General features: G+C 37.5%; 1 protein-coding gene across 3 annotated transcripts in view; it reads right to left on the bottom strand.

The window, feature by feature from the left end:
• Positions 1-13,692, bottom strand: part of cep89 (centrosomal protein 89) — a 58,023-nt gene extending 44,331 nt beyond the window's left edge. Inside the window, exons 1-14 of one of the 3 annotated variants that reach the window (XM_085437856.1) lie at positions 13,403-13,692; positions 12,806-12,912; positions 12,123-12,269; positions 11,729-11,921; positions 9,291-9,354; positions 8,147-8,242; positions 7,124-7,372; positions 6,427-6,569; positions 4,544-4,594; positions 3,944-4,027; positions 3,176-3,279; positions 2,269-2,384; positions 1,032-1,212; positions 367-534 (exon numbers count right to left, since the gene is read on the bottom strand). In XM_085437856.1, the coding sequence (XP_085293982.1) occupies positions 367-534; positions 1,032-1,212; positions 2,269-2,384; positions 3,176-3,279; positions 3,944-4,027; positions 4,544-4,594; positions 6,427-6,569; positions 7,124-7,372; positions 8,147-8,242; positions 9,291-9,354; positions 11,729-11,921; positions 12,123-12,269; positions 12,806-12,912; positions 13,403-13,444 (1,745 nt within the window). In that variant the 5' untranslated portion in view covers positions 13,445-13,692. The remainder of the gene's footprint in view (positions 1-366; positions 535-1,031; positions 1,213-2,268; positions 2,385-3,175; positions 3,280-3,943; positions 4,028-4,543; positions 4,595-6,426; positions 6,570-7,123; positions 7,373-8,146; positions 8,243-9,290; positions 9,355-11,728; positions 11,922-12,122; positions 12,270-12,805; positions 12,913-13,402) is intronic. The other 2 variants (XM_085437751.1, XM_085437828.1) reach the window with 2 other exon arrangements.
• Between the last annotated feature and the right edge of the window lie 2,109 nt (positions 13,693-15,801).

Genomic DNA, 15,801 nt, shown 5'->3' with positions numbered 1-15,801 from the left:
GTCTAGCACATTATCAGACTGCTTCAATTTCAAGTTATCATGAGTGTTTGTTTTTTTAAAAGCAAGCTGTCCCAATTATAAACAATAAATAGTTTACACTGATTTTACTCTTGTTAAACATCCATGTACCAGTTTTTATGGCAGTTTGTTTCTCAACATATCCAGATGCTGCATATTCTTTGCACAAAAGTATTTTAATATATTGAAAATGGAATTGGTTCCACATGCTGTTATAGTAATCATAACATTCTTTTGTTTTAATGGCTCAAGCAATGCTGAAAACCTTCCAAGAACTGTGTCTCACTGCTGTATACCAGGTTTCATGTATGTGATAACAGCAAACAAAGAACACTAAATATTTACTACCTGTTGGATTGCCTGGAGAGCTCCAGCTCAGCCTCCATTGCCCTTGTTTTTGCAGTTAGCTGGGCTTTGTCCAGAGCTAGAATCCTGTTCTCCTCCTGGAGGTTAGATACTCTCAGAAGCAGTTTGTCAGTTTCACCCTTACTTCTGCTCTCATGCTGCTCCAGTTGTCTGAGAGTGAAGAGAAGAGTTCATAGAATTATGTCACAGCACGTGTCACAATCTGCAATTAAAACTCCAAAATATAGCCTACTGATATTTGTTTTAAATGTAATAGTCCTGTTATTTCATGCTTATGCAATTTATTTTTGATTCATTTGTGTAAACATGAGTTGTATTTTAAATCCCAGGGGCTATGACAATACCTGACCACGTACATTTATTCATTAAATCCCATTTGACTTTTCTGTTGCACTTAAAACTGCAGTGCTTCAGGTGCTACTCTTGTTGTAGTTCTTGTTTTGTCTACTTATCTGTGCTACAAATCAACTGAAATAATAATAAACAAAGCTTTCTCAACACCCTTACCCAACATAGAGCAAGAATGGTCAATGCTTGTGAAGATAAATTGTTCAGTCTACAGTTTCTTGTTTTCTCTTTGAAATAACAGAGCAGCTTTAATACTTAAGTATTCAGTTTTGTTTAATAACGTGAGATTAGAAGGGTACCTTCTCAGTTTTCCAGCAATGCTGCAGTGTTCGTCCCAGGTGACTGCATCCTTTAGGCGGGCCTGCAGAACTTGAAGCTCCTTCTTATTTTTCTGCACCTCCCTCCTGCTTTCTTCCAGGTCCCCTTCCAAACGCTGGTTTTCCACTTCTAATAACATCAGTTTCTTAGACACTTTTGCCACTAAAGAAACAAGAAAGAGATAAGAAAAAAAGAGAGTATTAAACAGAAGAAAATGAATAAAAAGGAAAATAAAAAAACGAAATAGGGAAGCGAGCCCAGTAAATGTACATTAGGCTAAATGCCTTTAGTGCTCAAAATGTATTTTCATGTTTTCTTGTATGTATTCTCCTTGTATGTCACTTGAGTCTTTTTGAGTAATCTTTTCTGAATTTAACATGTTTACAAAAAAGGCCGTGAAATTGCGAGTGTGTACGTTTTTAAGTTGCATATTCTTGAGGTGGGGCTCACCCGAAATGGAAAATGAAGATCTGTTAACGTTGTGAAAGACTTTTAAAAAGTGATCTTTCCCTATGTTTAACAATGGGTCTTTGTGTTTCTTTGTTGGCTAGATCACGGGGCCAACAGAAAGGAAAGTATGTATTATGAAACCAAAAATAATATGGAAAAAACCTTAGGTATCACCCAGTAGGTGAAAACAACTCAAAATGAAGTTTAATGGTATCCTATTTATAAAAATGCGTTGAGCATCAACACGTATGACTACTACTCAATAAATCACATCCATATTAGACTGAGACACATGACGAGATGTATATTCTTAGGGCGGGGCTCATTCTGGCAACGATTTGTTACATTGTTAATGTTGTGAAAGGCTCTTTTAAACAAGCTGTTGCTTTTTTTAAGCTTTTCCTATGTCTAACAATGCATCTTTGTGTTAGCTAGGTCAAAGAGCCAACAAAAATGAAAGTTTGCATTATATACCTGAATCCAAAAAGAAACATCTACTGCGTTAACGTTCGAATCTACGACCTTCAAAGGGACACGGCCAACACCAAAAGTAGACATTTAGACTTTTTCTGCGTATTCTGTGTTATATTCTGTATTTCCTCATTTATCCCTATCAAAAAAGACCTAAAAACATTTTTTTAAACAAAAAAAACAGACGTAATTCTGAAATGCATGCATCATTTTAAAGATTTTAGTGTAAATGCTTGTGGAAGAATTTATTTCATCTTTTTAATTTTTTTTTAGGTCTTTCAGTGTTTCAGAAAATACCTTCAGTGTTATGTCTGCTGTGAGTGGCCTTGGCCTCAGCATGCTGCTCCTCGAGTTGATTGATGAGATCCTGGTTCTCCTGCAAAACCAGAACGGCCTGTTGTTGAATTTGATAACTGCAGAAAGAAAGAAAGCAGGAGAGTGAGATATTATCAATGCTAAATCAGCACATCACAAAACTTGCTAATTTAACAAACAGACACAAAAATACTATAAATAGCTTTGCTACATGCTACATTAGCCTTTACAGAGATTAAGCTATCTTTCCAAGAAACAAATCTTACATAAATTCTGTAATCCTTGTAAGATAACATATACTTTTCTACTCCTGCAAGTTAGTCTTTCTAAGAAGAAACATATTAACAACTTGATGAGTCTACTGAATACAAATAAATGAGTTAATATGATTGCCTACAAGTGTTGGCCTTTGAATGAATTGGACATCTAGTATCATGAAGTATTTATACTTTTCACAAGAGCACTTGAAATAAAGACTAAGTCTATACGTATACAAATGTACTGAGCATCAACATGTATTCCTAGTACTTAAGTAATCCCTTATATATTAGATTGAGATACATGAAGAGGTTAACAACTCTAAAATCCCTGATAGTTTACATAAAGGCAGTGCAATTATCTAACTTCTCAGAGTTAGTTTCAGTCAGTGTCAGCAGCATTCTATGCTAGAATGATTATGAAAGACAGAATACCAGCAACAGGGGTGTACCAAAGGAAACAAAGGTTTAGCTTCTTTCATTTTCTTAATTGCATCTATCATCTAGCAATGGATAAAGAAAAAAGACATTTAATTTTCATTACAAGATCAGATGAATGAATGATGACGGCAAATCAAGTTCATACAGTGTTGAAATAACCCACATACACAAAGCCGTGCATTTTTTCTTACCAGTCTTTCTGATTGACCGCTCCGGTCTTGGTAATTTCATCATGGAGTTTCTCATTTTCTTTAATGACTTCCTCTAATTGAAAATGCAACTTTTTCATGTTTTCCTGTAGCAGACAAATACACAAAAACTAATGATTTCAAGGCCATAAAGAAAAACACAAAATAAATGCATCTTCTGCTCTACTACCACCTCTAAGCCAAGGCTTAAAGGTCCCCCTGGGGAGATACCATCCTTCACTGAGACTGCCTGAGCACACCAGCTGTCCTGTTAGTGTTATACCCACTAAGTCTGGTCTCACCTCCCCCTGTGAAACTGTTCCAAGTCCTTTTATGCTGGAACTGGATCGCCTCAGGACACAGAAACCTGCTCAATCGCAACCTTTTGCAGCATATTAAACAGAATGTTTTTACTTTTTACTTGTTTATTAATTCCAAAGGAAGGATGTATTATATAGCTACCTTTAAAAGACCCAAATATTTATTAAAAAGACAATAATTACCACTGGAACAAAATATGATTTTATTTTGACTTCTGTTGTTTGCATGACTAAATGTTTACCTCATCTAATAAGATCCTGGGAGCACCTTGACTAATGCATTCTATCTACTGAGTGTACTGCAGGTTTTCAACCCATGAACCACATAAATACAAGTTGGCACATCAAATAGTACTTAACAACCCCCACCTCTGAAATAACCTCACAAATTCTCCAAAAAGAAAATATGAAAGATGATTCATTAAAACTCACACAAATTTCACCACTTTACCTCAGTGGTTTGCAGAATGGCATCTTTCTCATTCATTCTGTCTTCATAAGCCAGCAGTAGAGGAGATAAATACTTCATGTCAACCTACATAAAAGGGACAAAGAGAAATAGTTTAAACTAGACATAACATGAGTGCCATGAATCTTTTGCCTTGCTAGAGATTACGCCACACAGGAAAAGTTTGTTTTCAATCAGACAGTGACAGTAATAATACCTGGTGCAAATGGGCTTTATGATCTTGTTAGGGTGGACAGATACTGGACAATGTGGCATTCAGATATACTCATTTAAAAGAAAATGCCCAGTCTCTTACCTGTGCAAATTTTAGTGAGCTTTGGTTGTGATTAACCGTGCTACCAGACCAACTGTCAGCAGACTGAAAATCTGCAATTTCACATTTTTCTTCAATTTCATGGGATACTGAAAAAATCAGCCATAGTAATCGATTGACCAGTCAATTTATTTTACGAAATGACTTGCCTATTAGATTAGCCAGCGACACTATATGTATTGATTAGTGACATCAGATTATTAACTTGCTAAAAGGTCAGCCTACAGTCAAGCCAGAAATGTACTGTAGTGTTATATATTTATACTTACCAGCCATGGAGGAGGAGACCCCGTGTTTGGTAAGCCACTGACTTTGGAGTGCTAGATGAGTAAGGAGTGACATAGAAAGAAAGAAAATGAAGTTGGGCTTTTATCCCATCACTACAGTTTAGTCCTTTACATGGATAAGTTGAATATATCAAAATGGGCCAATAGAGTGTTGGAATCTAGTGTAGCATCAATAACTACACAAGAGTAGTTACTCTGACTAAGAGCTAAGCTGCTCCAATAGAGGAATGGAACACCATTCTTCCAAAGATGTCCCTTTATTTGGTGTTTTAAAGATGGACCTGTTTCCATGACACTCTAAAATTTAATTTAGGTGTTCATTTGGCTCATACACATCAAATCATTGAGTGTTACCTCATGCCCTTTGAATGGTGGCAATGTCTTGCTGGAAGAACACTCATCAGTTAGGACATGTTATAGGATAAAGATAATCAATCAGAGCAACTTTGTATTGATCTGTACTGATCCTATGAACTTCTAACTTACCAGCAAAATGCCTCCTACAGCAAAAAAGAGGAGACCCACTCAAGGTTTGCTATAGATAATTTAATATGGAAGCAGATCCTTTTAACTGAACCAATTAAACTGATTATGACTCATCCAATCTCTTATAACTGTGTTACTTCACTGTAAAATGCATTTTCCTTTATCTCTTTCTTTCCAGCCACACTTCACTTGTTAGTAATGAGCCTTTGCAGAGACATGCAGCCACAGAGGCAGTGATGAGAGCAGGAGATCCCCTGGTGTGAAAACACAGCATGAGGTAGTCATGATTAAAACCAAAGGCTGGCTTTCTCCTGCAGCGCTAAACCTACAATAATCTGGACAGACTGTACCAGAGAGACCGCCACAGACAGTAACAAAAAACTCTTTTGGTTCAACAAATCAGAGGGAAGGACTGACAAAAATAAAACCTTACTTCACTCAGCAGGGTTTTGGATCAAAGGTGGATGTGTATCTTAAAAGCTCAGTTATGAAGCTTTGAAAATAAGGAGATGTACTGCCATTAGATTTTCTACAGAATCTAAGAAAATAAGTCTAAGAGTAAATGAAGATAATACAGGAGAACACTGTTAGAGTGAATTGTTAAATGTTGTCATTTTTATGCTTACCATCTCTACATTGTTTTAACTCTGTTAAGAAAGGAATTCTTTTATCCCCCTCCCCAACCTCTCGAGGTTCTGGGGGGGATGTAGTGTTTTTTTGCAGATACATCCTATCTGGAAGATCTGTTTCTTGTGATGTTGCTTCCTGCTTTTATGACCCTTTTGGTCAGCAGGAGGCCACACACACACACATTCTCACATGCATACAGATGTTTACACATACACACGCATAGTGCCTTGTCGTTGTAACCATTTGGGGGTTTTACGTGGGTGGTGCTTTTGCTGTGATGTGTATTATATGAACTGTTTTCCCAATAAAAGGGGTCATTTTGTGGCAGATAACAATGAGGCCTCCCTTGAAAGTAAATCGATCGATCGCTGACTGTCTTGTTTTCTTCATGATGAATAAGTCTCTAAACCAGCGGGGCTTGTGGAAACACAGACCCAACAAACACATATACCTGATTTAAGTTAAATTTGGTAAGGTAGGAGTGAGACAGACTGAATTTTTTTCTCTGTACAACTCCCTAATAGGAACAGCTGTTCGTAACTGAGCTGATTGGTAATATTCACAATACAATTTCTCAAATTTCTTTCAAGCAAACCCTGAGGTTGCATTGCATCTTATTCATGAAAAGTTTAAACTGACCCATATATATATATTTTTTAGAAATACCTATAGTTCATTAATTCTCAATTAGCCCCTTATCCTTCACTGAAGTAGTCTCTTGTCATATTCATGTCTTGAGCTTGTTATACCTCTTCTTTGGACAGTGGTCTGAACCGCGCCTGGTAGTGGCTCAGCTCCACATTCAGACGGTGAACTGTCAGTTTGAGGGCATCGTTTTCATCAACCAGCTCCTGAGCATGTTGCCTCAAATTCTGCAGCTCTGCTTGGCTGCCTGCAAACAAAGCATATCAGGTTACAAATAATTTTCCAGATTAATAAGTAGTTTTAAGCCAGTTTCCACATGCCAAAGCATTGAATTAAAGCAAAAAATGCGAAATGTGAGGGCTTGTGATTTTTACAAAATCAGGACAATAATTTGTATCTTTCAGGAGTGTGCAACTATGCAACACTACAATGCAACACAGCCCATTCAGGTCATTCCTCAACATGGGTTTTGACTCTACAGTACATGTGGTCTGCCTAAAGATCAGCAAAGTGCTTTCATGTTTCTTTTCATTACTCCCTCTTCTTCTCTTCATGCTGAGGACATGCTGTGGAGTCCAACGATCAGTGCCATTTCTACCCTTAGCACTATCTCCAGCTCCCTCTTTTGACACTTGTAAATTCCTCCATCCGCTGTAACTCTCTGCTTACTTTTCCTTTCTGCCTCATTTGCATCTGTTTTACTTCCACTGTTACTTCTATATACTTTCCCTACTTCCCTTCATTCAATTTCTCCACATTGTTCCTCTGTACAGTATCTCTCCAGCGGTTCCTCTACTCTACCTGCAGAGGACCTCTGGTTTGAGAAGGCTTTGCTGTCACTAATCTCCCGTTCCAGGCGCTGCAGTCTCTCCTCTAGTAGCTTTTCTTTGTCTACCATCCTTGTGTTCTTTTCCCGACGGTCCCTCACTACCTTCTTCCGCAGTTCACTGTATGTATTGCTGGGTTCTGGAGGAAGCTCACGGAGGTCTTTGGGGCTTTTGGCTTGGCTTGCTTGCCTGGGGTGACCAGCAGTGAAAATGGTCGGTGTTGCTGAAACAGGCAACAAAAATACTTTTCAAAAATAGAATAAAATGTATAAATGAACAGAAAGTATGTACTGTATTGAAAATACAAATTTAGTGCTGCTTTTTGTTACAGCAGAGATAGAAAACATGGACACAAACAGAAAAAAATCCTAAAACTGTAACATAACTATATGAGTTATGTTACTATCATTTATCTAGTAACATATCTAGGCATCTAGGCAGCAGGCAGGCCTGCTATAACCATTTCAAAATACATTTCTCATTTGAGGTGGGAACTCTTGTTACATGAATAAAAAAAACAACAAAACAGCAATGTCATGGAGAGAATGATGTAGAGAAGAAATAGTACTTTTACATGGCATGTTGCATTTCACATCGAGTTCTGCTAAAGCCATTTATCAGAACACAATGTGCACTGATGACCACAAATATCATTATAGAACATTATCTACAATACTATGTTAAATATACATACATAAAATGCATGCAACTTAAAATATTTCATTGTTAACATGTTTATTTCACCTGACCAATTGAATGGTTTGTTTTTACTCTGATATTTTTTTTTACAGTTAATATTAACATTAACATGTTAACTTACAGATATTGGAATGCCTTCACCCTTTATTGGGTAGATTACAGGACATGAAGAGAAAGGCAAACAGTGGGGTGACCCTTTAATGCTTAATATACATACATTTATTAATTTTTAAATTAAAAATCTATATGTAAAAATGCCAAGCAGACACACACAGGCTACTTTAGTATTTACACCTACTTGGAACATCATCTTTCCAATTTTCAAGAGTCTTCCTCACAGACATTTTCTTCTCTTTGGGTTCTGGGGATTGGCCACTGGTCTCCTCAGTGAAATCTGTGTGATGTGAACAAATTCATTGAATGAATTCAAAACCGAGAGGAGCGCTGATTTCTAAGGGTTTTATTATAGTAAAATCCCTTTTTACCACAATCAGCTAATGGTTATGTAAAAATGTAATTTCTGCAAAGCCTGAAAGTGTTACCTTGCGAATCAGACAGATATTATGTCTGCACTTTAGTTATTAAGGTAGGAGCATTTTAGGAACAGACAGAACATTTTAATTTACCACCACCAAAAGCCTGAGGGTAGCACTGCTAATAACAATTCTAACGAGGCTTTCCATTTAGCTCTAATGATATGAGGTTACCTTATGGCTGTTATGAAACTAAATGTCAGTTGAATAAGAGCTGTACTTTTCTAACATAGAGTCAAGAGTGTGGTGTACCGGTAATTTGGCTATGTGATGGAGAAGATTTTAATATCAGGTTGCATGGCTTTAATTGTTTTACTAGTGCTTTTCATAGAAAAGACTCCAAAAGCCAATAGTCTTGAATTTCTATTACACGTTGTTTTGGAAGAGCACCAACAATACACAAAAGCAATAACAGAACTTTATGTTTAGTTACATGTTGTTGGAGAGATTTTCAGATTTGCTGTTCATAATTAGAGTCATTCCAATTACTCGATAGACCTATTACTGTCAATGTTACCACCTGTCTTTCACATCAGTGATCACAACCAGCTGTTTTATATCAGCTAAAATGTTTGAAATTTGTGGGCATGTGCGTTTGCTATTTGCTACCTATATACAAAAATCTGTTTATAAAAATACACACAGTTTTATTTTCAAGCATTTATGTGTTGGATGTGTGAAAATGTACTAGAAGAAAGCTAACTGGAAATCAGTGCTGATTTCTGATCTTTTTCAGTGGGCTCTACAATATACAGGCCATATTTTAAATACATAGGTCAATTTTTACCACAGATCAATTCTTTCATGAGCATTGTCCTTCGTATTATCATTATCATTATTACTACTACTACGATGTTCTTCTCCTTATGAAATATGTTAACCCATCTGTCATTATTGTAAAATCAGTACCTGGTGAAGACTCTCTTCTGCCAGAAGTCTGAGTTGGCAGGGGTGTAGAGGACTTGAAGACAGACTGTCAAAATAAATAAAGAGGGAGTCAGTATAGTAAGTCTTTTCAAACAAATATATAAATCCCTGCAGCCTGGAGGAGTTTATTTATGGTCTTTGCCAAAACGTATCCGATAATATCTTATCAGTGTATTTATTAAATTGTACCGTTTGAAAGAGCCTACAAAACAACATGAATGAATTACATTTGTCAGTTCAGTGTAGAGAAGACATATAGCTGAAACAGAATTATGAGGAAAAATTGGAAGACAATTTATTTTTAACACCTCAACCATGATAAAAATTCAATAAATTCCACAATTGTTGATGGAAAAAAATATACTGCATTTCTATATTTAGAAACAAGCACAATGTCCTCACAGTGACCTTTACTCTCACCCTGAGTCATAAAAAAAGCAGAAAGTGAAGACCATCCTGTAGATTTATGTGGGTTCGGGCTGATGTTTTTTTGGACCTAGAGGTGGTACACCATTGTGTAAAACTACTATATCATATGAGTCACCATACTAGGTCTGTTGGCCTTAGATTATGACACAATAGATCCATGATGTCCTATATCACTTTGACTTGTGGCTGTCATAACTGAGAGATTCAGACACTGCCATAGCCTGGAAAGATAGTTGACAGGGAGAGACCATTGGGACCTTTACAGGTTAGCTATCCAAGTAGAAGAACAACAACATAATATAACATTTTCTCAGGGATCTATAAAAGGAGACATTTGGCATAGTGCCACGGACCGAATTAAGAAGAGAACTCACAAGGCAATTTTACAGATAAACTGTACACCACAGAATAGAATTAACTGTGTGCAGATAAAGCAAGACTGTGAAAAACTTCCCATTACTAATGTACTGTGATCAGTGACTACCATAAATCACAATAACAGCTTTTTAAGGCAATTTTCAGGCAATTTGCAGAAGTGCAAGAACTCACCACCTGGATTGTAAGAGCACCACAGACAAACACGGTAACATTTTGTAGTGGAGAAAAAAGGGGGGATTCAGGATTTAACCATGTAGATACATAAATTAAATGCCAAATGTACAACAGAGAAAACTGTTTGATAGAAGGAAACAAAAACAAAAAAACCACCAACATTTACTAAGAAAAACTGAAAGGATATCTGCAGATGCTATAAGCCAAGTCCGTATATATGGCTACTGAGCTGAATCACAGCTGATAGTTTTAGTGACAACCATAGCACAGCATTAAAAAGAAACAAAGTATCGATTCTGAGTACAACTGTGCCTCCTACTGGATCAGACTGGGATTACAATACCAAAATACCACAGACTCAAGGAAAACCTATTTAGGAGTAGTAACACTCATTAAATACATGCCAACACTCCAACCTCCCATTAAATAAACCTCATGGGCTGACCCTTTAGATTCACAAAATAATAAGTAATTACCAGTCAACTGTTACATGGTGACCAGCCAAGACTGAAAATTGCTGTCATAATTGGCATCATGTTGGAGATTTATAAATGTCTCAGTGAGAATGACTGTAGTGATCCTGAAGGTGAACTAAATGGAGTTTAAAGTGAGGTTTTGGATACATTTTGAAGATTGTTTAAATGTGTTTTGACAACACTTAATGTTGAAATATTTAAACATTTCCAAATTACAGAGCTGGGAAAATTGGGCAAAATTTGCATGTAAAAAATAAATAAATAAATAAATAAATCCAATCTAAGAACTCTTATTCAGCTGTTACAGATTAAGACAGACGTCAGATAACTGATGAATAAATATATCGAAATAATTATTGTAATATATGTAGAGATATCGGCTGGATTTTAGTTTGATCATCTTTAGAAAAATATGAATGAGTAATCAACAAAATAACCAAAATAATAAATAAAAATAAAGCTTACTTATTTCTTTCATCACTCACCATTTAAAGATAAATGTCATATTTTGCATTGGCACACATATTCATAACTACTCTGCGTTAAAATGGAGGCTCTGCTCTATTTAACCTGTTGCCATAGTGAATCATGACATCTGATGATGGCTTTTTTTTTTATTACACAGACATATTTAGCTCTGCAAATATTCTCAGCGGTGGCTGAACTTATTCTGATTAGATGCTCTGGAACCGAGAAGTTTCCCATTTTAGGATGAATCAAGATTAAAGTTATTCTGAGAGTTCTCGTCTTCTGGAAGAGACACCTGGAACTGCCTCACCTAAATGTAACACATGCCACTATTAGGGTTACACCTAATAAATACACAGCCACCCATTTAGCCTCTAGTCTTATAACCACTAATCACCTCTTACAGGTATTTTATGCGATCTGTATTAGAAGCATGGAACAATCTACTGAGAAACCTTCATGCACATAATACAAGCTCTTTCTGCAGCTCCTCACCTTAGTTTTTAGTGGCAGAGCATAGACAGATTCGGTGAGTGAAGAATTCTGCCTTCGGTCCAGAGTGTGGTAGACATGTTCCTCCCCATCCTCTTCATCCACCACTTCCTGTTCCTTGTCTTCCAACTCCCCCTCTGACTGGTCAGGAGAGGACAGACGTGGCCGGCTAACCAAATCTTCTGACCATCTGTCTCTGAGGAAGTTAAGCATGTAAGATAACAGCAGAAGACAATTAGATGTATCTTAGTAGAGGCACAAACTAATACAGCCACTTTTATGAACAGTTTTTTTCTCTTAAAACTCCTGCCAGAGAAAATGAATTTTATTTTTCTGACACACTGGTGATGACACAAATCTTGACATAATACTGTTGCCTTTCCCATATGATGGCTACCTTGTGTAAAGTGCTGTGCTGATGTTTGGCTCAGATGTGAAGGATTCTGATTGACCACTCTCGGATAAAGACATCAGCCGGGCAGGAGGTATGGCCCATGTCTGTCCAGTGAGTGAGGATGATAAAATGGCTGCTGCTAAAGCTGACCTGTAGATAGAAACACATACTTTATGAGACACTATGTGTAACAGAAAAGTAAATGAAATGCATGGAAAGCATCGCATGCAAATTTGAAGTCACTCTACAATTTTTGACTTTATTTATAGAGTTTGGATGATGACAATTATCAATAAATGCATCATTTATGACAACAACAACGGCACAAGCAGAGCAGATCATTAACCAAAGCCAGTGCTCTAGTTTTCAATTTAATTAAAATGACTTGGACCTGCACTAAAATTTAATGTTTTTTTCTTTACACATGATCTATTGCTACACAAAGTCTCATGATATTTTGCTTGTTAACGTTCTTTGTAATAACAGATAGAAAAACAAATAAAGCCCAGCTTGCGGAAGGACAGAACATAACCTCAAATACGGTGGAAATAATCAACATTTCGATAAATAGCCTCTAACAAGCTCATAGCAAACATGAAAGTGTGGATTAAATGACAGTTTAGTAGAAACATGAAACATGAAAGGCTGTTGGAGGTTATGGGCGATAAACAGAAAGTGTTAGGTACCTGGGTCTCTCAGGTGAAGGGTTTGGGCTGCGAGGGGGAGGGGTACGAGGTACGGCTGGTTTGGGAGCAATGGAGGCAGCAGGGATCAAACCATGAGCTATATGCTTCTACGCAACACAGAGAGAAGAGTTAGAGGGACATACAGACACAACGCTTCAGGAGGGTTTATATAAGATGACACCAAATTGAGGGGGGGGGGACAAACAAAAACAAAACAACACAGATGTTGTGCAGGGTGAACAGCAGGGGAAGGGTAAAGGGATTTATTACAGAATCACAGTATGACCACCTGACGACCAGTGATGAGCGTAATGAAGGCACAACAGCACCAATATTTATCCTCAAATTTTACTAAGTAATGCTAGAGCAATCGCTAGTGCACAAAAAACCCTCAATTCACCATTTATACAAACTCTAGCTTAAAAAATAGGCAATACCACCAATTAAATACTCATTACCAAGAGTTAGCGGCAGTATTTTTGAAAACAAAGAACTCCTACTATTATTAATTAACCATAAGTAAAGCCTTAAAAAACACAAAAATAATAAGACAAACTACAAAAGGTTAATATCTATCATAAAAGAATGGAAACTTACAAACTCCTTGTCTTTCTCCCTCCTAAAGCTAAATCTTAACATACTGGAAATACGTTTTACAGTTGCCGTCTACTATATAGGTTAATGTTATTTAATGCTTTTGCGAAGTATTCTTTCAATAAAACAGTTTTACAATTAAATCAGAAATTATAATTCGCCGAGAAAGGAAAATGCGTAAGCTAACTAAATTCAACAAGGATGGCTGCTTGCAGTTTCCTTGTATCTAGACGCTTCACAACAAGAAGGAACCGTGCTCCAAACGTAACGCTGATTGGCTAAGTTTGAAGGCAAAAGCCAATCAGAGACTGCTTTGATCCACCTAGCAACGACTTGCTTACCAACTCGCAGCCTGGCCAACAGGGGACGATGTTGGCCCATTTAAATAACACCGTTTGTCCCCGAAAAAACTTTTCTTTTTCTTCTTTCACTGCTGGTGACTTTTAATTTGAAGAACAGGGCCCTATTTCAGGAAGCCGGTTTAGAAAACTCAGAGTGAAAAACGATACTCAGGGTTGAGTAACCCCGAACTGTCCAACTCGGAATATTCGGTTTCAGAAAGGCTGATAACAATTAGTTCAGTCAACGCGGAGTTGCTTTAACCCCAAGTTAAACGCGCACACGAGGATACATAAAGCCCTGATTAGTGGAGCACAGATTAAGCGAGTCACCATGGAGACGGAGGGAAAGAAGGCGCGGTCAATGTATTTTACAGCGCTTGAGGCCGAAATTCTGATGGCAGCATATGCCGATAACATGCAAATTCCGCGGAAAAAAAGTAACACAGCCACAGCTGCAAAAGAAGGGAGCATGCATGGCAAAACATAGCCGACAGAGTCAATGCCTGAGTGTTAATTTAAACATTGATCTAGGGATTTCCACCCATTTAACACGTTATTTTATTACATTTTATTTTATTTTTTATTTCATACATTTTATTTTGTGATGTGATGTGAGCGCAGGTGCAACCCAACAGGCCCCAAACGTTCCTGGCAGCAAGTAAAAATGAAATATAAAAATATAGTCCAAACAGGTAAGGTGTAATTGTATTATGAGCCATAGTGCTTGGTCTGTTTGTAAACCAAATGCAGTTAGAGGCTACATTAATTTCCCCTCTGTAAGCACTTATTGAAATTATCTGAGCACATTACAAGTACATATTTGCTTACTCTGTGTGCTCAAATGTGACCCGTTATAGCCACTAGAAAAAAAAGCGGAGGCCCGAAAAACAGGTGGAGGTCGTCCACCACCACCACTCACAGAGGCTGAGCAGTTGGCTTCCACATTTGTGATAATGTTGGCAGCATCACATATGATCTTCACAGTGCAGAGAACACAAATTAGCATCCATTACTATAATGAAATAATTTGTTAGTTTGAAATGCTACAGGGAACTATGTACCTGCACATTAATGCTGTGGAAAGACTTCCTGTTCACATAGTCTCCTTCATTTACTGAAGGAGCAATGATTGGAATGTGAGTGCCATCTATACAGCCAATCACGCCTGGGAACCGTGAGAATAAATGTAAAATTTAAGTAGTAGTTCAAATATCACCACATCATGAATTAAGTTTTGTTCATCCTGATACCTGCAATTTTGTGGAATCCCTCTTTGATAAATCTTGTGGGTCTATGACCGGGGAACACCACAAACGAGTACAGGAGACGTTTCAGTGCAACTGTAACATTCCTGACTGCCCGACAGACGGTAGCCTTGGAAACGTGCTCAGCGTCACCAATATTATACAGAAAGCTCCCGTTTGCAAAAAACCGAAGTGCAATACAAATAATATGTACAGAACTGAGAGAATGTCCGCGATGTGTCACATGAGCAATATTAGGCCTGAGGATGTTATTCAAATAAATTATAGATTGTGCTGAAAAACGGTAACGTTCACACAGGAAATCATCAGGAAATGATAAAATGTCCGAACGCGCTCTAATCACTCTCTCCCGGCGGAGAGCTCTGCGGAGAATTTGGGCTTCAACATCTACTGGCTCTTCAAGGAAGGAGCACGCCATGTCTGACACTTCCTACAGTCAGGTTTCCGACAAAGAGGCGGAGAAAGTCAGGGTTAGTTGAAGTAAACCTGCTAGGGGGCAGGTTAGCTTCACGGAGTGTGTCGTATAGTAACTCACTCAGGATTAATCTAAACTCGCTTTGTGAAACCGAAAACCCAGAGTTTTCGTTAACTCAGGGTATACTTACTCAAAGTTTGCACTAAACCGGCTTCCTGAAATAGGGCCCAGGGCTTTTTTCAAGTAGGAATAAGTAGATAAAACGTCATTCTCCCACCTGTATTAGCCGCCTATCTGAAGGCCTGCTGTGTTTGTTCTGTCTAAATTCCCAAACTATTTATCTACTATATTATAACAGTGGCTACGTTTATAGGTATCCCA

Source organism: Copadichromis virginalis, linkage group LG1 (assembly GCF_057382275.1).
Source record: "Copadichromis virginalis isolate Kocher_CV1m ecotype Utaka linkage group LG1, C_Virginalis_male_GT1.1, whole genome shotgun sequence".
NCBI lineage: Eukaryota > Metazoa > Chordata > Actinopteri > Cichliformes > Cichlidae > Copadichromis > Copadichromis virginalis.
Note: the sequence above shows the minus strand (reverse complement) of the source record. Positions and strands in the feature narration are given on the sequence as shown.